General features: G+C 39.7%; 1 protein-coding gene across 1 annotated transcript in view; it reads left to right on the top strand.

The window, feature by feature from the left end:
• Nucleotides 1–21,666: 21,666 nt before the first annotated feature.
• Nucleotides 21,667–22,830, top strand: part of SIMC1 (SUMO interacting motifs containing 1) — an 89,935-nt gene continuing 88,771 nt past the window's right edge. The window contains exon 1 of the mRNA XM_060008352.1: nucleotides 21,667–21,898. Coding sequence (XP_059864335.1) covers nucleotides 21,770–21,898 — 129 coding nt within the window. The 5' untranslated portion in view covers nucleotides 21,667–21,769. The remainder of the gene's footprint in view (nucleotides 21,899–22,830) is intronic.

The following is a 22,830-nucleotide window of genomic DNA, read 5'->3' as shown; positions in this document are numbered from 1 at the left end:
GATTTTGGTATCTTGGTCTTATATCTTGCAACCTTGCTGAACTCCTTTATTAGCTTTCATATTTTTTTTGGTAGATGCCTTAGGATTTTCTGTATAAAAGATCATATCATCTGCAAATAGTTTTACTTCTTCCTTTCCAACCTGGATACTTTTTACTACTTTCTTGCCTTATTGCTCTGGCTAAAATTTCCAGTAAAATGTTGAATAGAGCAAACATTCTTGTCTTGTTCCTGATCTTAGGGGAAAAGCTATCCATCTTTCACCATAAAGTATGATGTTATTTGTGGGCTGGGGAAATTGCTTTCTATTCCTAGTTTATTGTCTTTATCTTAAAAGGGTATTGAATTTTATCAGATGCTTTAACTGAAGTTATTGAGATGATCATGTGGATTTTTTTTATTCTATTAACATGTGTATTACATTCATTTCCATATGTTGAATAAACCTTGCATTCCTGAGGTAAATCCTATTTGGTCATGGCATACAATCTTTTTATATGTTGCTGTATTCAGTTTGCTAGTGTTTTGCTGAAGATTTTTACATCTAGATTCATAGGAGATATTGGTCTATAGTTTTCTCGTCGTTTGCATCTGGCTTTGGCAATAGGGTAATACTAACCTCATAGAAAGAGTTGGGATATAATCCCTCTCCTTCTATTTTTTTGGAAGAATTTATGAAGAATTGATGTTAACTCTTCTTCAAATGTTTGGTAGAAATCACCAGTGAAGCCATATGGTCTTGGGCTTCTCTTTGTGAAAAGGTTTTGATCACTAATTCAATACCTTTTGTTGTTACAGATCTATTCAGGTTTTCTATTTCTTCTTGAGACAATTTCAGTAGTTTGCATGTTTCTAGGAATTTGTCCATTTTATCTACATAATCTAATTTGTTGGCATATAGCTGTTCATAGAATTCCCTTATAATTCTTTTCATTTATAATGCCAATAGCAATGTCCCCACTTTTATTCCTGATTTTAGTAACTTGAGTCTTCTCTGTTTTACATTTGGTCAGTCTAGCTAAAAGTTTGCCAACTTTGTTGACAATTTTTTGTTTCCTTGATTTTCTCTATTGTTTTTCTATTTCATTTACTACTACTCTGCTCATTAATATTTCCTTCCTTCTGTTTGCTTTGGGGTTAAGTTTGCTCTTCTTCCAGTTCTTTAAAATAGAAGATTAAGTTATTGATTTACGTTCCTTCTTCCTTTCAACATAGACATTTACAGCCATGAATTCATCTCTAAACAATGGGTTAGCTGTATCCCAATAGTAGTTCATTTTAAATAGGGGAATGTCAAGTGTTTTACGTTCTCGTATTTTTCTGTATAATTTGAAATTTTTTAAGAGCATGACATTTCCAAAAACAATAGAACCACATTGAAAAATAAGTTTGAGGGAATTCTTTTGTAAAATGAATACTCTTCTCCCATTTTTCCATTTTCAAGTTCTGCTTTGTTTTGGGCAGGGGTTATTAAAAGCAAAGCATAATTATTTTGGTAATTCCCTAAATTACATGAGAAATATATTTGTTTAGGTTTATACATAGGAAAAAGAACAAGAAATGCACATTACTACAGGTGGTCTCTAGATGATGACACCACAGGTGACTCTTTTTTCTTCTACTTTCTGTATTTAAATTTTTTCTTTATAATGAAAAATTTTTTACTTATTAAAATGTAAAATATTTTTATAACTAATTTTCCTTCAGACCTGCCACCTTCTTTTCAAACCCTTTGCTCCCTCATTACCTGGCAGTGATTGTCATAACATAAACAAACTTGTGTTAAGGAGACAAATTCATTTATGCTAATGCTGGTGAAGTAACATATACATATATATATTCTACCGAATCACTTTGCTGTATACCTGAAACTAACACAACATTGTATATCAACTATATTTCAATCAAAATTTTTTTAAAAAGTAAAAAATAAATAATGTCTTGCGTTTTATCTCACACACACAAAAGAGGTATTAAAAATAAAGAAAATTATGCACACCTGGTATTGTCACTGAAATTTAAATTCACATTATGATTATAATAATGATGATGATGATTAGACAGCACAGAGCCTTCTAAGACAGATGTTATATTTTGAAAACCTCCTGCTGGTGGGGAAAATTATAAATAAGAGAACCTTCCTTTAGTTGGCACAATTCCTTCTCTCCCTGGGTGTCACCTTACTAACTAGAACTGAAAAGTCATATTTGCAATGCTAATACCCAGCACTGGGAGGGCCCACAGTTACCCATCTGGCCTACTTACCTCAGAGAGCACAATTTCTAAATTACCAAACAAAAAGCTGCCCAAGTGTCACAGCAGCTCCCAGTGACCAAAAAGCAAGGGCTCCCCAAAGAAAAGAAAAGCAACAACAACAGGCTGGCATCAACTTAGATAGGAGTCAAATTTGCCCACTAGTTGCAGAATAGAGCTCTAAAGGAAATCCATCTGAAATAGTCATAGACAAGGCAGGAAAAGTGTCCAGCCCTTACCTTCCCCCAGGAAAACATAACTTACCAAAAGAAATCACCTTCTGCAAACTTGGAGCACTAGGCAGAGCCCCCCATCCTCCAGGGATGGAGTAGGGATTTGGAACAAGATCCAGAAATCCACAGGTCCCCAGGGGATCCAGATCTTGGGACTTCTGAAATATGGAACAGGGCCAGAGGGGTTGCTGCTCAGTTATAACCACTGAGTCTTTCAGTATCTTAGCCCTTCCGCTGGTAGGAGGTATCCTGGCTGTGTGTTTTCAACCCTGATGAAAAGCAGGATAAATGAAAAAACTGTACCTCCTAACTGACCCTGAATTGGCTCCAGGTCAGGCTGAGTGGTCTGCAGACAACTGGGGGTTCATCACTGACAACAGAAATGGCACTGAAATTTGTCAGGACCAGAGCAGATGGGCTTCCAAGTGAACTAGTAACACCAGCACTAAACAACAAAACAGCTCAGTTAAACAAACAAATAGTAGAATATAAATAATTTCAGCAAAGTCACAGGATATAAGATCAATATACAAAAATCAATGGCTCTTCTATTGACTAACAATGAGCAATCCAAAAATGAAATTAAGAAAACAACTCCATTCACAACAATATCAAGAAGATAAAATGCTTAGGAATAAAGCATAAGACCCATATAATGTATTTAAGTCAAATCATTATGTTGTACACCTTAAACTTATACAGTGCTGTATGTCACTTATATCTCTGAATGAAACTGGAAGAAAAAAAACTACAAAATATTGCTAAGAGAAATTAAAGAAGATTTTAATAAATGGAGAGACATTTCATGTTCATGCATTAGAAGACTCACTCTTTTTAAAATTCTCCCCTAAATTGATCTATAAATTGATCTAAATTGATCTATAGATTCAATGCAATCCTACCAAAATCCCAGCTGCCTTTTTTGCAGAAATTGACAATCTGATCCTAAAATTCATATAAAAATTCAAAGGACCTAGAATAGAATTATTTCAAAATAATTTTGAAAAAGAACAAAGTTAAAGGACTTACAGCTACCAATTTCAAAATGAATTCTAAATCTACAGAAATCAAGACAGTGTACTGGCATAAATATAGATAAATAAATCAATGGAACAGAATTGAGAGTCCAAAAATAAACTCTTACATTTACGGTCAGTTGATTTTCAACAAAGGTGCCAGAATAATTCAATGGGGAAAGAATATTTTCAACAAATGCTGTTGGAACAATTGGATATTCACATGCAAAAAGATGAATTTAGGTCCTTACTTACATCGTTTATAAAAAATAACTCAAAATGAATCAAAGATCTAAAAAAGAGCTAAAACTGTAAAATTCTTAGAACAGGAGAAAATCCTCATGACCTTGAGGTAGACAAAGACTCCTTAGATATCACACAAAAAGCATAATCCATAAAAGAAAAATCCGATAAACTGCATCAACATTAAAATTTTTGTGCTTAAGAGACACCATTTTAAACAGAAAATAACAAATTTTGGCAACAATGTGGAGAAACTGGAATCCTTGTGCACTGTTGGTGGGAATGTAAAATGGTATAGCCACTATGGAAAACACTATGGCAGTTCCTCAAAAAATTTAAAAAATAAGTATTACCATATGATATAGCAATTCCACTTCTGGGTATATACCCAGAAGAACTAAAGGCAGGGTCCCAAAAAGATATTTGTACACCCATGTTCATAGCAGTGTTATTTCACAATAGCTAAAACATGGACACAACTCAAGTGGCCATCAGTGAATGAATGGATAAGCAAAATTTAGTATATTATTCAGCCTTTAAAATAAAGGCTGAATAATGAGATATTATTCAGCCTTTAAAAGGAAGGACATTCTGACACATGCTACAGAATGGATGAACTTGGAGGACATCAGGCTAAGCGAAATAAGCCAGTCCCAGAAAGAGTCATAAATATTGTATGATTCCACTTATATGAGATACTTAGTTAAAATCATAGAGACATTAAGTAGAATGGTGGGTGCCAGGGGCTGGGGGGAGAGGGCAATGGAGAGTTATGGTTTAATGGGTATAAAGATGCAGTTTTACAAGATGAAAAGAGTTATGGAGGGAATTCCCTGGCTGTCCAGTGGTTAGGACTCTGCATTTCCAGTGCAAGGGGCCTGGGTCTGATCCCTGGCCAGGGTACTAAGATCGCGCAAGCCACGTGGGCATGGCCAAAAAAAAAAAACGTTATGGAGATGAATGGTAATGATGGTTGCACAATATTATGAATGTATTTAATACCACTAAACTGTATACTTAAAAATGGTTAAGATAGCAAATTTTATGTTATGCATATTTTACCCAATTTTTTAAATTTAAAAAAAGGCACCAGACCAGAAAATTTTATGTGCAAGTCCTTCCAAAGTTTTAGGGAACAGTCCATGCTGTTCATTAAATGCCCACCAGGTGTTGGGTCCTGTGCCAGGCACTGAACCGTAACAGTGTACAAATTTAGGCACTCTCAGTACTCTCATGGCACTTACAATTTAAAGGGGGGGGCGAAGGAGTGGGGGCACATATTAATCAAAGGGTCTTACCTCTCGGCCCAATTAACTGAGGTAACGCTCTAGAGAAAAGGGCCCCAATTCTCTAGGAGGGTTAAAAAAGAATCTCACATAGACTGAAAGTGTGGGGAGTCTCCCCTGACCCAGGGATGGTAATGCTGACTTCTACCATTGATAATAACATTGCAGAGAGAGTCCTACAAAGGTCCTGGAGCAAGAGGGAACATGGCACATTAGAAGGGCTGAAAGATCAAAATGGCTGAATTTTAGCAAGTGGGGAGTAGGGCACAATGAGGCTAGAGACGTAAGCTATGATAAAAGGATGAAAGGACCAGCAGGTCATATTAAGAATTTGAGGGCTTCATCCAAACAGTGATAGGAAACCATTAAAGACTTTTAAGCAGGAAGGAAACATGACCAGATTTGTGTCGTGTTTTTTAAAATATTTGAAAATATCCCTTGGGCAATAGTGTAGAGAACAGACTGGCGACAAGCCTAGGGTAGACGTTAAGGAAATAGGTTTGGAGGCTCCTGCAATACTCCTGGTGAGAAAGAACGACAGCTTGGATGGTATAGATTTACTAGATATACAGGAGTTAAAATGAACAGGTTTGGTAAATGATTAGATAAGTGTAGGTCCCTAACAATACCTTAGGGTATTGTTACACAGCAGTAAGTAACTAATATAACCTCCATGCTGTTACATACAAAGAATGCTTAATGTGAATGTCAGCAGCATTTGGCATTGTTGGCCTCCTCCTCTCTGAAACAGGTTAGGGAGAGGGAGGTACATGGATGGCCCAAAGCAACTGGATAGATGATTGCAGTGGTGATATTCTCTGAAATAGAATGCACAGAAAAGGAACCAAGTTTTTGTTTTTAGTTTTCAATTACTATTTTTTAATTTTTTTCTTCCAGTTTCATTGAGATATAATTGACATAACAGCACTGTATAAGTTTAAGGTATACAGCATAATGATTTGACCTACATACATCATGAAATAACTACCACAATAAGTTTAATGAACATTCACTATCTCATATACATACAAAATTTTTATATATTTTTTTCTTTATGATGAGAACTCTTAGGATTTACTCTCTTAACAACTTCCATGTATAACATATATCAGTGTTAATTATATTAATCATGTTGTACATTACATCCCTAGTACTTATTTATCTTATAACTGGAAGTTTGTGTCTTTTGACCACCTTCATTCAATTCCCCTCCCCACACCCCTCACCTTTGGTAACCACAAATCTGGTCTCTTTTTCTATGCGTTTGTTTGAAGTATAATTGACCTACAACACTAAGTTAGTCCCTGGTTCACAACATAGTGAGTCAGTATTTATATACATTACAAAATAATCACCATGGTCAGTCTAGTCACCATCTGTCGCCATACAAAGATATCATATTATTGTTGACTATATTCCCCATGCTATACATTTCATCCCTGTGACTCATTTATTCTGTAACTGGAAGTTTGTACCTCTTAATTTCCCTCACCTATTTCACTCATCTCCCCACCACCCAAGAGAACCAAGTTTTGAGAGGAAAGATAGTTTGTTCTTGGAGTACAGAGACTGGGGTGCTTTGGGGATAATCAAGGAGAATGCTGAGCAAGCAGTTTGATATATAGGCGAATAGTTCTGGGGAGAGGTCTGCGCTAGATGAAGAAATTTGAATGTCAACTGCATATTTACTGAGATGCTGAGTGAAAACTCTCCAGGAGGAAGATTAGATTGGAAAAAGAAGAGAGCCTAGGACTGAACATTAAGGAGCCCAACATTTAATTGCTTATAGAGGAGAAAGAGCCTGCAAAGGATTCTGGGAAGGAAGGGTCAGAGAGGTTGAAGACATCGGTGTCATGAGATCAAAGAGAAGAGTGTTTCAGAGAGGAGGAGGCCAACAATGCCAAATGCTGCTGACATTCACATTAAGCATTCTTTGTATGTAACAGCATGGAGGTTATATTAGTTACTTACTGCTGTGTAACAATACCCTAAACTTCAGCAGTTTACAATAACAAATGTTTGTTAACTCATGTAATTTCTGAAAGTAAGGAATCCAGGAGCTGCTGAGCTGGGTGTTTCTGGCTCAGCCTCCCACGAGGCTATAACCAGGATGTCAGGCAGGCTGTGGTCATCTGAAGAGTTTACAGGACTGGAAGATCCCCTTCCAAGATGACCCATTCACAGCTGAATTCCCCAGAGCAAACAACCCAAGAGAGACAGGTTGAAGCCGCACTGTGACCCAGCCTCGGAAGTCATATGCCATCACTTCTGGTGTATTTTCTGTTCATCAGCAGCAAGCCAGATAGTACAACCCACACTTAAGCGGAGGGGAATTAGACTCTACCTTTTGAAGGAAGAATACTAAAGAATTTGTGGCCATATTTTAAAACCACCACAGAAGTCAGATGATCTGAGGGAGCACCATTTCTGTGGAGTATGGAGGGGTGGAAGCTAGACAGGAGTGGGTTGAGAAGTGAATGTGAGTCCAGGAAATGGAAGCTGCTAATGTAGACGACTCTCTTGGGAAGTTTGCAAAGGAAAGAAAAGAAATAGGATGGGAGCTAGAGGGTAAAGTGAGGTGAAAAGAAGGTTTGGGTTATGGTTGTTTTTAAGATGAGACAGACTTAGTAAGGTTTAAGTGCATGGGAAGGACCCAGTTGGGAAGGAGCAGTTGGATATGTAGGTAAGGGAAAGAGCAGTTGAGAGCGTAGGGTTTGAGGACAATGGGAGGGAGTTGGACCCAGACCACAGTTATAGAAATTAACCTTAAATGTGATGAGAAACAGCACTTCTAATGCAGCAGGAGGGCAGGAAGGATAGAGGCTGTTATGGGTGCATTTTAGTTTGGTTTGGGGAAGATGAGGGAGTTCTCATGTAATAGCTTCAATTTTCTTTCTGCAGTAAACGGTAAGGTCTTCTGATGATATGAAGGAAGGGGAATAGTCAGAGGTTTAAGGAGAATAGAAAAGATATGAAATAAATAACTGTAGGGAGCAGGAAATCAAACTGAGAATTACCCAGAAATGTTGAGGGCTGATATGATGTTGATAATCACATTAATCTGCTGGAATTATAAGGAAATCTCTGGAAAATGGAAAGCAAATTGCATCAGATTGAAAGAGAATATCATAACCTAAAATGTCCAGTGGAGAAAACTGAAGCAAAGCTGGAGAGCAACCTGAAGGTTCTCCAACCTCAGAGGTAGTAGACACGGGGAAATAGGAATGAGACCTAACTGGGGCAACTAATAAAATAATCTTCCCCAGTTTTTGCAAAGCAACTGGCAGTAGAGACCTCTGCCTCCTGGTAAGAGCAGCGAGTGTGAGTGTAAGTAGCTGAGCCAGAGAGGCAGGGCATTGCAGTGCCCACAGTAATAATGTAGTTGTCCCTGGTCCCAGAAGACCGGACACTAATATAGACCATCCAGGCTGGTTTCCATGGTGTATATATAGACCATCCAGCAGCAAAGTCAAACTCTCCTGAAATTCCTGGCAAGAAGATGAGATACACACATCTAGCATTCACATGTGGACTAACAGGGAACTTCAAAAATCAAGATGAACACCCAACCCAAGAATGACAAAACATTTGAGGGAAACTCTTAACATCAAAACTAAGAAACAGGGACTTCCCTCGTGGCACAGTGGTTAAAAATCCGCCTGCCAGAGCTTCCCTGGTGGCGCAGTGGTTGAGAGTCCACCTGCCGATGCAGGGGACACAGGTTCGTGCCCCGGTCCGGGAAGATCCCACATGCCGCGGAGCAGCTGGGCCCGTGAGCCATGGCCGCTGAGCCTGCACGTCCGGAGCCTGTGCTCCGCAACGGGAGAGGCCGCAACAGTGAGAGGCCCGCGTACCGTAAAAAAAAAAAAAAAAAATCCGCCTGCCAATGCAGGGGACACAGGTTCGAGCCCTGGTCCGGGAAGACCCCACATGCCGCAGAGCAACTAAGCCCGTGTGCCACAACTACTGAGCCTGTACTCTAGAGCCCACGAGCCACAACTACTGAGCCTGTGGGCCACAACTGCTGAAGCCCACACACCTAGAGCCCGTGCTCCACAACAAGAGAAGCCATGGCAATAAGAAGCCCACACACCACAACAAAGAGCAGCCCCAGCTTGCCGCAACTAGAAAAAAGCCCGTTCGCAGCAATGAAGACCTAATGCAACCAAATAAATAAATAAGTAAATAAATAAATAAAAATTAAAGAAAAAACAAAACTAAGAAACACTATACTTCACAAAAGACAGAAGTAACACTTAAGGAAACAGAACTGATAGAGCAAACAGAACAGGACTTGGCTCTTCTCTCCTCTGAATCCGGGTGAAGAAACTTGCTCAGAATATCTTATACCTGAGCCTCAGCTGGGAACTTCACAAGCCAAGAATTGCCTCTTTGTACTCTGGTTCTATTGTGACAATCTCCCTTATGCCAAAGGATGACTAAGAGTCTACTCATTTGAATGGAAAAAGAGTTACATATTGGATGAAGACACATGGCTTTAAATATCAAAATATTTTCCCAGCATACCAAACAAAAGATTGTGTTATGTATGTTACAATGTTAATGTAACAAATTGTAGAATTCAAGATAAAAAGCACTAAAAGGGACAAATAGTGATATTTCATATCAATAAAAGAACAATTAACAAAGAAGTATTAAATGTTTATCTCACATTAGAGCTTGTAAAAATATGAAGCAAAATCTAATATAAATATCAGACTTCTCATTTAAGATGATGAATTTTCTCTTTCAATACCTAATGATACAAGCAATAAATGGTACACACACACACATGCCATCAACATTGGCCAAACAAGATTGGTGGCCAAGAAAACAACCAGAATTGTCTGGAGCAAATAGAGAAGTCCAGCTTAGCTCCTACCTTCAACCTCACCTCCCAGCAGCCTTCCTGGTGAATTAATAAGATCCTGAAAATTCTTGCTAATGCCATCAAACCTAGAATGATGCAACCTGAATGAGAATCCTTATTTTTCACCCCTTCTGACTAAGAAGTAGTACATATGGGTCCTAGAGTAATCAATGGGACTGACTCAAACAAAAGGGAAAATATCAGAACTACCCACTGAACCAGGAAAATGTCCCAAAGAAGAGGAAATTCAAATGGACAATAAACTTTGAAAAGATTGTTTTAAAGCCCACTGACCAAAGGCCTCCAGGAACAAATCCACAGCAAAAAAAGTAGGCTCATTTACCTTGCTGCCACAAGGGAGAAAGTTCTCCAGAGAAACTACAGGCCTCAGCAAGAGGATTGGAAGGGACTTCTCACAGGACTTGGACTTGTGCTGGATTATTCCAGAAAAGTTTAAGAAGTAGAGACCAGTTATGGATTGAAGGTTGTCAAGAAATTGGGGCAATTTAGCGGCTTGATACCTTCATAATTTTTATCTAGTAAGCAGAATTAAAGCAAGGCTAAAGTTTTCGTTGGTAAAAGAGCAGCTGTCACTCCAGCTGTTTTATTGTTTCTATGGCTGCAAAGTGGTCTTGTCTCTGTCTTGTTCCAGAATGGCCTTGTGTACATCTTACTTATATTCTAGAAAGTATTGTGTAAGTTCATTTGGGAATACCATGGCATGGATGCTAGCTGCCAGTGAGGAAGCTTTACACTTTCTCAAGATAATCAACCTCACTAATAGTAAAGTAAATGCAAATTATAACAACAAATACCTTTATTCACACATGAGATTTTAAAAAACAAAAAGTGGTAACATCCAGTGCTAAGGGAAATGTATGGAAATAGGTTTTCTCATCACACTAGAGTGTGAATTGTTAAAATGTTTAAAAATTATTATTATGGAAAATTTCAAACATATATAAAAGAAGACCATTGTATAATCAGCTCCCATTATACCAGCTTCAACAACTATCAACTCATGGCCACTCTTTTTTTTTTTTTTTTTTTTTGTGGTACGCGGGCCCCTCACTGTTGTGGCCTCTCCCATTGCGGAGCACAGGCTCCGGACGCGCAGGCTCAGCGGCCATGGCTCACGGGCCCAGCTGCTCCGCGGCATGTGGGATCCTCCCGGACCGGGGCACGAACCCGTGTTCCCTGCATCAGCAGGCGGACTCTCAACCACTGCGCCACCAGGGAAGCCCTCATGGCCACTCTTATTTCATCCATCCTTTCATCCACTTCTTTCCCTCCAGTACTTTTCTGAAGGAAAGTATTTCATCCATAAATATTTCAGTTTGTATCTCTACCATTATCACATCTTAAAAAATAACAAAAACTCCTTAATTTAATGAAATATCTAGTCAGTGTTGCAATTTCCAACTGTTTTACAAATGTCATATTTATTTTCATAGTTTGTGTGAATCGAGATCCAAATAAGGTCCACACACAGCTTTCTAAAGTAAGTAATACGGCCCTACATATTAAAAACAAAATACGTACATATCCTTTGATCTAATAATCCTAGTCCTAACAATCTAAGGATGAATCTATGAGAATATTTACTGTGGCATTGTTTGTAATGACAAAAACTTGAAAACAACTTGAATTTCCACTAATAAAGGAAGAGTAAATTAATGTATACATGTGTAGTATGGATAACTATGTGAGTATTAAAAACTCAAGTTGGATCTATAGCTCTTGCTCTGGTGGGCTGCCCTGATGAATTAAGCAACAAAGGAAATAACTTAGGAATATATATGGTTTATGATCTGACTTTTGTAAAGACAAATTCACAATCTTCTATATATTTTTATGTATTTATTTACATGTGTGTGTATGTGTCTATATATATTTGTAGATGTTTACATGGTTATGGAGAAAAATGTGTGGGCTCATGTACCTGAGCAAATGACATTGGTTATATGATCGTTGTCAAGAAAGAGTGTATAAGGCAAAGGGAAATAAGAATAAAATCAGATTAAAACATGGAAAAATAGTTATGGTATATGTTAAATGAAATGTAGAAATCAAAACTCTAGTCATAATATCATTGCAAATGGGTATGTAAAACTGAATGTAGTGGTAACAAAGGACAAAGGAAAACTTAATTTAAGTGTTAGTTTCATCTTGGATTTTTCTTTCCTCAAGAAAGTAACATTGGAAAAAAGAAAAATAGATTAATGTTTTATATATGTGTCTATCTGTATATATATCTATATATAGAGAGAGAGATATATCCTCATAACAATCAAATAAATCCATATTTGGTCAATAAATGAGAACAAACCAATTTTTGTCTATTTGATTTTGTCTGTCAAGAATACAAATACAGAAAACATCTGTTCAGATAATTATGTTGTACAAAATTGTGTTAATAACTTCATTTCTTTACTAACTCAAGGCAGCCCACCCAAGCAATCCTGGAATCCTTTAATGCAGTTAAAATTTTAAATCCTGATAATTCCTATAAAACTGAGGCTGGCACTGTGGTCATTAATACAATTTGGCCTAAATTGGTGACCTAATCCAATTATTACTCAAATCAGAAATGTAAAATTTCTTCACTCTATGTTTTCTACTACACTTACTGCTAATGAACAAATTGTTAGATACAAAGACAGGATTTAAGTAATTCATCCTCCCCCAAATAGTTTCCTATATTCTTCTAATTTAACAGATTGCTTGTGCACAGTTTCTTTTGAACTGTTTCCCCAGGAGTCCACCAGTGCCATAGGTAACTGACTCAATTCTCCCACTACTTTCCTCCATTCAACTTAAATTAATGAACTACCATGATGCCAAATGTTCCTTCAAATAGTATGTACCAACTCAGACAACTGTAAACAGAAATGTAAAGCCAACGTTAAAATGGCATGGCCATAAAATGATTCAGAATGTGCTTACAATTTTTAAATACTATTGTTCACTTGACAATTACAAAGTTAGTTTAATTTTTTTCTCCATAGAATTCACAGACTCCCAGGAGGTCTGGGCACACAAATAGAGAAGGAGATTTAGGATTTTTAAGAAGCTTACTGAGGAAAGCAACTAGGATGATAACATCATCAATCAGCCTAATAGTTCAACTCTAATTTACAGCTGATTACCCCTGCAATTAGGAGGAACTATTTAGTTCCTGTTTCTTTTTTTCTCCCACTTGGACCATTCCCCCATCGAACGATGAAAATTGTTTTGAAAAATTTGACAAAGAATTTGGCTTTAAATAAGGAATTCCATTTCTAGAAATCTAACTTAAAGAGATATTTGGTCCAGATAAGTATGTAAGTATAAGAATACTTGAAACTGCAGTATGATGTTGTAAACATCCTAAGTGTTCATTATTAGGTAGTTGAATAAATTATAAAATAATGTAATACTTTGCTCATTAAACATTAGGTATTCATACAAATTCTACTGATAGCTATTGAAAAAGATGAACAGCCCAGGAGAAAAAAAATAGTGAATGTGTATGAACAATTTCAAGAAAAAAACTACAAATGGCCAATGAAATTTTTTTAAGTATCTCAACTTCATTCATAATAAACTAAATGCAAATCAGAACAAGATACCAATTTTAATGTATTTGATTGGCAACAACTAAAATTTTTGATAACCAATGCTTGTGGAAGTTTCAGAAACAAGCACTCAAACACTTTTGTTGGCAGGTTATTTGGTGCAAACTTTCTGGATAATAATTTGGTAAATTTCCATCAAAATGTAAAACACATATATCCTTTAACCCAGTCCTCAATGCTTAGGATTTTCTCTGTAGATATGCTGATAAGACTTAAGATAAGTACATAGATATTCTTGCACACTGTTCTACCAGTAGGAGTAAAATCTAAACCACACAACAAACAAGCAAAACCCTAGGAACATCCAAAATTACCATGATAGGGAACTAATTAAATAAATTGTGGCACATTCTAACAAATGACTTTTTATGCAGCTCAGAAATATATGCATTATGTTATATTATATTATATTATAATATATATTTTTTATACCTTGCAGTTAGGGAACTATCCCCATAACATATTAAATGAAAAAGCAAAGTAAATAACTGTGTATACTATGATCTTTTGTGTTAAAAACAGACAAAAAGGAGATAGAAAGATAGAAATAAGTATATATAAATACGTTTGTATGTTTTGAAGGATTCACAAGAAACTAAGAAAGGCATTTTAGCCTTGGGAAGATGAACAAGGAAAGGGAGGGTGGCTCTCAACATTCACTTTTTATTTGGTAACTTTTCGTAGCATGAATTTTCTAATCTCATAGATTTGTTTCTTTTAATTTAACAAACTGTTCCCTACAGGCTATCAGGGATGGGAGAATGTTTGCTTCTTTGTGCTTTTCTATAAAATAAGAGCAAATCTCATACTATTTTAAAAATATTATCATGAGTCAAAAAATGGATATTGTAGATCTATATCCACTGACAGAGAAAACTGTAAGGACTTTTTTTTTTAATTTAAGAAAGCCCAATTGCAGTACAATGTGCATACTATGATCCCATTTATATAAAATTGTATGTTGGCACCTGTGGGTATTGACATTAAGAAATGTCTGGAAAGATATTATCAAAGTGCAATGTTATTACACATTCTGTTTTGTAACCATTCTAAATTGCCTTAATTTTCTCAAAATGAGGATGCATCATCTTTGAACACAGTAACACAAAATTTTAATATAAACTCTGACATCTATTTGATATCTCAGCAAACTAGAAGCTGGAATGGAAACAAGGAAAGGATAAGAAAATGATTTAAATAAAGTTATGCACACTGAGAGGCTGCCTACTAAAGCAGTCCAGTGCAAAATCGAGGAGTGACCCAAAACTGGGAGTTTATACCTAGAATCCAGCAAGGGGAACAGAGTGTTCCCTAGGCAGGAGAGAAACCTGAGCTGGACAGCTTTAGCATAAACAAAAGTGGGTCTGCAGGCACTGACTTGCCACAATGAAAAAAATAAAAATAAAAAAACCTTTTAAAGATGTATATCCACTAAAAAAGTCCCCATTAATAAGTAAGGAAGCCCTGTTGCTTAGAACATTTTTACTGCAAATCATGGTTTCAAATCTCCATACTAAAGCAGACATGCTTTTTGGATAAAGCTGAAAATACATGTCATTTTGAATAAGTACATATGAATATAGGTAAATGTTAAAAAAAAAAAAAAACTCTAGAGGGGTAAACACAGCAGCACTGAAGAGGAGGAACCAGAATCAGGATGGAGGAGGTGGTCAAAGAGGCCACCTTGTCTATAACGTTTGAATTTTTTAATAAAAGGAAAGTATTCACATATTTTTATTGTGGTTAAAATATACATAAAATTTACATTACAGCCATTTTTAATGTTCAATTCAGTGGCACAGTACGGTCACAATATTATGCAACCATCAGCACTCTCAACTTCTAGAACTTTTTCATCATCCCAAATAGAAACTCTGTACCCATTAAATAACTCCCCATTTCCCTTCCCCCAACCCCTGATAACCTCTATTTTTCTGTCTCTATGAATTTACCTATTCTAGGTAACTTACGTAAGTAGAATCATAAAATATTTGTCTCTTTGTGACTGGCTTATTATATTTAGCATAGTTTCCTAAACTTTCATCCATGGTGTAGCATATGTCATAATTTCCATCCTTTTTAAGGCTGAATAGAATTCCACTGTGTGGATATACCATTCATCTGCTGATGAATCCTTGGGTGATTTCTACCTTTGGCTATTATGAATAATGCTCTGTAGATTGGTGGATAAGTATCTGTTTGAGTCCCTGCTCTCAAGGCTTTTGGGAAAATACCTAGGAGTCAAATTGCTGGATCATATGGTAATTCTAACTTTTTGAGGAACTGCCAAACTGTTCTCCCCAGCAGCTGCACCATTTTACATTCCCACCAGCAATGCATGAGGGTTCCAATTTCTCCACATCCTTGCCAAAACTTGTTTTTCCCTTTTTTTTTCTAATAATAAGCCACCCTATGGGTGTGAAATGTTATCTCATTGTGGTTTTGATTTGCATTTGCACATTTTTTTCATGTACTATAAATGTTTAATTAAAAATTATTTTAGAAGAAGAAAGTAAGGGATCAGGATTTGTTTTCTTCATTCACAAGCAAGGGATACCTTCTTCACTGCTAAGCTCTGTGATAAAGGCCAGGGCTGTCCTGCTCACAGTTGCATCCCCAGCCCCTAACAAGGTGCCTGGTACCTAGTAGGCACTCATTAAATAGAGTATCCATTTGAGGAATAAATGACTGCATTATCCTCCCAATTTATGTATGAGTTGAGGGGAATAAGTCTATGAAGAAGTGTCACCTTGAAAAATATACATGCAAATATTATTCAGCCATAAAAAAAAGGAAATCCTACCATTTGTGGCCATATGGTTAGACCTTGAGGGCATTTTCCCAAGTGAAATAATTCAGACAGAGAAAGACAAATACTATATGATCTCACTCATACGTGAATCTAGAAACGCAAAACTCAGAGAAAACGAGAGTAGAATGGTGGTTACCAGGGTCTGGGGGTTGGTGGGGGGAATGGGAAGATGTTGGTCAAAGGGTACAAACTTTCAGTTATAAGATGAATAAGTTCCAGGGATCTAATGTACAGCATGATGACTATAGATAATAATACTGTATTATATACTTAAATGTTGCTTTACTGTTCTCACCATAACAACAACAACAAAATGGTAATTATGTGAGATAAAGGATGTATTAGCTAACCTTATTGTGGTAAACATTTCCCAATATATACATATATAAAAACATCACACTGGGCTTCCCTGGTGGCGCAGTGGTTGGGAGTCCGCCTGCCAATGCAGGGGACGCGGGTTCGTGCCCCGGTCCGGGAAGATCCCACATGCCGCGGAGTGGCTGGGCCCGTGAGCCATGGCCGCTGAGCCTGCGCGTCCGGAGCCTGTGCTCCGCAACGGGAGAGGCCACAACAGTGACAGGCCCGCGTACCGCAAAAAAAAAACAAAAAAACAAAAAAAAACATCACACTGTACACCTAATACTTACACAATGTTATATGTCAATTATATCTCAATAAATCTGGAAAAAATAATATAAGTCATCCAGAGGAAAAAGAAAAATACACATACATACTAATTTCTGAAAAAAACATCATCATAAACTTGGGAAGTCTTGGGTAGCAGCCTGTTTCAAGACAGATGCAGGATGGCCAAGAAAACATAAGTGACACTACTTAATGGTTTTAAGAAAGGCAACTTCGGGGTGGTATTCATCCATCTGGGTTGCCAGATAAGGACAAGGAACTTTTCAAGTGTATTCATATTATACAACCAGGGACCCTATATTTCCTGAGTTTCAGGCAGGATGGCTGATGAGAAAGATATATACAATCGGAACACTGTTGTACCCCTGAAGTCTTATCACTATTTGTGTGTTTGAAAGTCAGTTACTAATATTAATCACTTTATCATAAATTCTGCAACAGAAGTAGATATTTGAATTTTTTTCCAATTTGTTCATAAATCCATGAATGAACATTACTTATTGTAGATGGCAACCATCCATTGCTTTTCTCTAGCTAAAGAGGATGGAGGCCATTCATCTTGTTCTCCCATTCCCTTCCCACAAGTTTAAAGTGCAGTAAACTACTCCTCTCTCCACTCCCCAAGCTGAGAACTTGTCTGAAAGTCACGGAACTATTGCCCTGCATGAGCCCCTGATGTCCCTAGGGGTGAAGGAAGGGAGGAGAGAGCTAGTTGATGCTAAGAGAAGAGCACCAAGATGGGAGCTGCCTGCATTCCCTTCCTCCTTGAGTTATGCACGTAAATTCTCCATGGGTGAGTCAACTGGAGAGTACAGAAGGTGGCTGAGGCTTAAGGCCCTTGCTGGCACTCCCCAAGAAGCCCCTCCAGACAAAGATCCCCTAACAACAAAAGGCTATATGTTAGACTGCCCCTGGCAGGGACTGGTGGGGATGTCTGGGAGAAAGGGTTTAGATTGACCTCTCCTACATTAGAGAGTGCACAGGGGAGGCCCCAGAGAGCAACAATGTGCCCATTCCAAGTAAGAGAGCTGGCATCCGGACTCCTGACACATTGGGAGAACCGTTACTGAAGTAGCAACAACCAGAAGAAAAAGAACAGATAACTCTTCATGGACAGTCTTGCAGAGAACATTCTTTCTCCCTCCTCCTCATCCTTACTTAGGAGCAGAGCCAAGCAGAAAGAAAGGGAGTGACATTACCACTCCCTCCACTAAGAACTGTTGTAGCCACAAGTCCACCTGCACCAGGAGAACGGGAAGAGCTATGAATTAAATAAGAGATTAAAGATTTTAAACGGGCAGGCCTAAGTCATAATACTTGGAATGGGACTGTATTAGTTACTGAAAGTGACTGCAATTATGGGACCAGAGTAGAATATTCTTAAGGGAATCCGTTCAACAGAGTTAAGTGAATTTCTAAAGACAGTGGTAATGGTTATAGGGGAAACAAATTAAATCGCTTCATATTTATATCTCACAAGTGAAGACTTTACAAACTGGCTATATACTTATCATAATCTATAATTATTTACTAGTTTATTGTCTTCCCCATAAACTATAAGCACCATGGATCAGAGACCATGTCTATGTTGTTCACTATTGTATCCCTCAAGTACAGCATACATGCTCAACAATAATTTGATGAATGTAGATTCCTTATCTTTTAAAGATACAAACTGAAATGTCTGCAGAATAAACAATGTGATGTCTGATATTTACCTTAAAATAATTCAGGAAGGTAGAGGTGAGACAGTGCATGGGAATATAAACAGAACAAAATTGATAATTCTTAAAGCTGGATGATGGGTACACGGGGTTCATTATAATCTCTTTTGTTTAAGTTTTTAAAATAGTGGTAGGGCCTCCCTGGTGGCGCAGTGGTTGAGAGTCCGCCTGCCGATGCGGGGAACACGGGTTCCTGCCCCGGTCCGGGAGGATCCCACATGCTGCGGAGTGGCTGGGCCCGTGAGCCATGGCCGCTGAGCCTGCGCATCCGGAGTCTGTGCTCCGCAACGGGAGAGGTCACAGCAGTGAGAGGCCCGTGTACCGCAAAAAAAAAAAAATAGTGGTAAAATTATAATTGTTTCTTAATTTTTTTCTCAACATAATATAAAAACATCTAAATATACATAAAAGGTAAAAGTGAACACCCATATAACGACCATGTATTTGACAATGTTAATGTTTTATTATATTTATTTACCCACATCTATCTTTCTATACATTTATCCATCTTACTTTTGATGCATTTCAAAGTAATTTGCAGACTTCATTACACTTCACTCCTTAACACTATAGCATGCATATCATAAACCTCAAAAATTTTTACCATTTCTTTTTTTTAAGGTAAAATTTACTTACAGTGAAATCATATATTTACTATATGTAAACATATCATATATTTACTATATAAAATAACATTAATATAATCTACACAAAATACATATTATTTATATTTGTCCTTACATTTAGAAGTTCATAGCATGTTATGTTTGTGTTCTTCCAAAATTCATATGGTGAAACTCTAACCCCACAATGTAATGGTATCTGGAGATGTGGTCTTTGGAAGGTAATTAAGGTTAGATTAGAGTAGGGCATGAGGGCATGAGGGTATCCTCATGATAGGATTAGTGCCCTTATAAGAAGGCCATTAATCCTCACCCTCACCCTCACCCTCTCCCTGCATGCACCCACTGGGGAAAGGCCATTTAAAGTTATACTGAGAAATCTGCAACCCAAGGAAAGAGTCTTCACTGGGAACTGAATTGGTCAGCACCTTAATCTTGGAATTCCCAGCCTCCAGGACCATGAGAAAATAAATTTCTGTTGTTTAAGCCACCAGTCTATGGTATTTTGTCATGGCAACCTGAGCACACGAAGGCATAGTGTTATTAGGAAGCCACTGAAGGGGTTCATTACATACTTTCTTAAAGAGCACTCTGGCTGAGTGTGGAGGAAGGAATGAAATAGGACAAGAATAGGTTCAGGAAGACTGGATAGGAGACTATGACTACTGACTAGACTAGAGGTGATCTTAGCTTGCCTAGAATCATAAGAGCAGAGACCAAAAGAAGCAAGTGAGTACAAGAAATATTTAGGGGGTAAAAGAGACAGGATTTGTTGAGAGCATAAAGCTGTGCCATTGCTGGCTGGTAGTACCACCAGTCACTAAAGTAGGGAACACAGAGAAGAAGCAGGCTTTATTTTTGGAGGGCCAGGTAGGGGGATGGAGGTTGAGTTCAGTTTTGGACATATTCAACTTGAGATGCCTATGAGGTTCAACAGACATTTGGATATATATATCCGGAGCTTTGAGGACAGGGCTGGGCTGGGGATAAACATATGGGGGTCACCAGCATAAAAATTATCATTAAAGCATGGAAACGATTGAGATTGTGTAGGGAGAAGTATGGGAAGGTCATGAGGAACACCATGATTTAAGGAGTGAGTTAGAGGAGCAGGAGTCAGCTAAGAATGAAAAGAAGTGGCAACAAAGGTGCTGAGCCACAGAAGCCCAAAAAAGAAGTTAAATAAACTAAATGTTTAATGGCATTTGGTGAAGACAAACAACTTAATGAATCCCTTCACAACAAGGATGATTTCAAACATACCACCAGAACATCTGAAATCTGTTGGCCATTGATCTGAGGTTTTCAATGCGTGGTCCCCACAAGAGCAGCATCAACATCACCTGGGAACCTGTTAGAAATGAAAACTGGGTGGCCCCACCTCATAAACCTACTAAGTCAGAAACCCTGGGGTGTGGCCCAGCAATCTGTGTTTTAACAAGCCTTCTGGGTGATTCTGATGCTCACTAAAGTTTGAGAATCGCTGCTCTAAGCAGTGCTTAGATAGCACCTGACAACCATTCCTTTAGGAACCAATCCCCTTTCCGATAAACACATTTTCCTTTAGCTCTGTTAATACATTCTGCCAAATTGCTAGAGCCTGGGCAGCAAGATTTGGTCAATACCCCATTTACTGTAAAACAGATCCTATCCTGATTTTAACGGTCCTGCTCAACAACCAACTACCTACCGCTTCTCCCTCCACTGGGTGTATCTTTTTTGCTTATTCATAACATCTAAATATTTATAATGTCTGCTCCTTCATCGCTTCTCTTTGTGCATTTTTTTCAGTCTCTGATCCTGCTACCAACTGAACAAATCTCTAAATCTCAGTTTAAATTCCTGAGTGACATATATTGTTGGTGAAACCGCAAATTGGTACAATTTAGTAATTTGGCATCATTTATCAGAACAGAAACAGCGCCTTCGACCTAGTAATTCCACTTCTAGGAAATGATCCTACAAAGGTACTTGCACGTGTGCAGAAAAGGGACGCTCTTCGGGTGAGTATGTCGAGGCTGTCTGGGTCAGAGAGGCCTGTTCACACCTCACTTCACACTTGAGTCAGAAGCAGCAGGGGAAGCCCTCACAGCCTCAGCGTCCCGCACGGCCGTCCCCAACACCGGCCCAAGCCGGCTGCGACTTGATCTTCTCTCGCTTTCCGGGAAGGGAGAACGAGTGCCACCGCCAAAAACCGTGACCGCGGCCCTACCGGCCGCTAGCCGCCCGCCGCCTGCCGCCCGCCGCCAGCCGCCAGGGGGCGGTGCTCCGGAGGGGCGGGAAGGGGCCGACGGGGCGGGGATCGGGGCGGGGCAGTCGGGGTGATGGCCCCCGTTGTCGTCGCCGTCGCCGCCGCCGCCTCAGCAGCAGTAACCGAAGTCAACGCCGCCGCTGCCGCCTCCCGGGTTGCCGGCCGTCCGCGCGCTGGCTCGGCCGGGACCCGCAGCCATGGAGGACTTCATCGTGATCTCGGACGACAGCGGCTCCGAGAGCTCCGGGGGGACCCGCTCGGGCCGGGCGCGGAGGCTCCGCCGGGCCCTGTCCCGAACCACCGGCGCGCTGCCCCGCCGGACCGTGGTGAGTGAGCGAGCCGCCGCTTCCCGAGCCCCGCCGCGACCGGAGCGCCGCCTCCGCTCGGGCCACCCTCTGCCCGGCCCGCTGGCTCCGGCGGCCCCGCCGCCCTCCCCTGGGCGCCTCACAGCTGCAACCGCTTCCCGCCTTGCCGCCTTCCTGTCGTGTTCTACCCTGAGGAGTGCGGCTGGCCCGGGTCGGGAGGCCGGGCCTCCCGGGCTCCGCACTCAAGCCCGAGCGGGCTGAGGCTGGAGAGTGGCCGCCGAGCACATGGACGAGGTCCGGGTGCGGGGGGTGCAGGAGCCCACAGCGGGCGGCGGTCTCAGGCCGGGCCGTGCGCTTCCCCGAGCCTTGGCGGGGGTGGCGGCCGGGGGGCCCGGGGGCACGCAGGGTCCTAGGGGTAGTCCCGGACCTCCAGGCGGGGACGCGGGAGCGTGTAATTGTTTGGCTTGTGGTGGGTACAGATGTATGCAGGGAGGTAACAGGAGCCCGGGCGGGGAGGGAGGGAAGCTGGGGCCTGGGCCAGATGGTGGCCGCGCTCCAGGGCCTGGCAGCCGAGCGAGGGGCCCGATTTTGGAGTTGTGCAGGAGGGCCGTTTATTTCTCTTAGGAAACATTTACCAGGCTCTAAAGGAATAAGGAGGGAAACATCTTGCACGATTTCTTTTTCCCTCAGGCTCTTTGTCCTTCCTAAGGTAGTGAATAAAACATCTATGGTCCCTGCCTTTCTAGAATTCTCCACAGATATTTATTGAAGCCCTACTATGGGCCTGATGTTCTAAGAGCTGGGGATGCGATGGAGAACACAACATTTGCGGCTTCTGTCATAGAAGGTGATATAATCAACAAGTGACTATTGAGTACTCAAGGGATGGGAGGTGGGCAAGGTTTTCTATCAGGAGACTCCCAGCATCAGACTTCCAACAATCTTCCCAGCCT

Source organism: Delphinus delphis, chromosome 3 (assembly GCF_949987515.2).
Source record: "Delphinus delphis chromosome 3, mDelDel1.2, whole genome shotgun sequence".
In the NCBI taxonomy this organism is placed as follows: domain Eukaryota; kingdom Metazoa; phylum Chordata; class Mammalia; order Artiodactyla; family Delphinidae; genus Delphinus; species Delphinus delphis.
The sequence above is the reverse complement of the archived record's forward strand: the minus strand, read 5'-3'. Positions and strand labels throughout refer to the sequence as shown.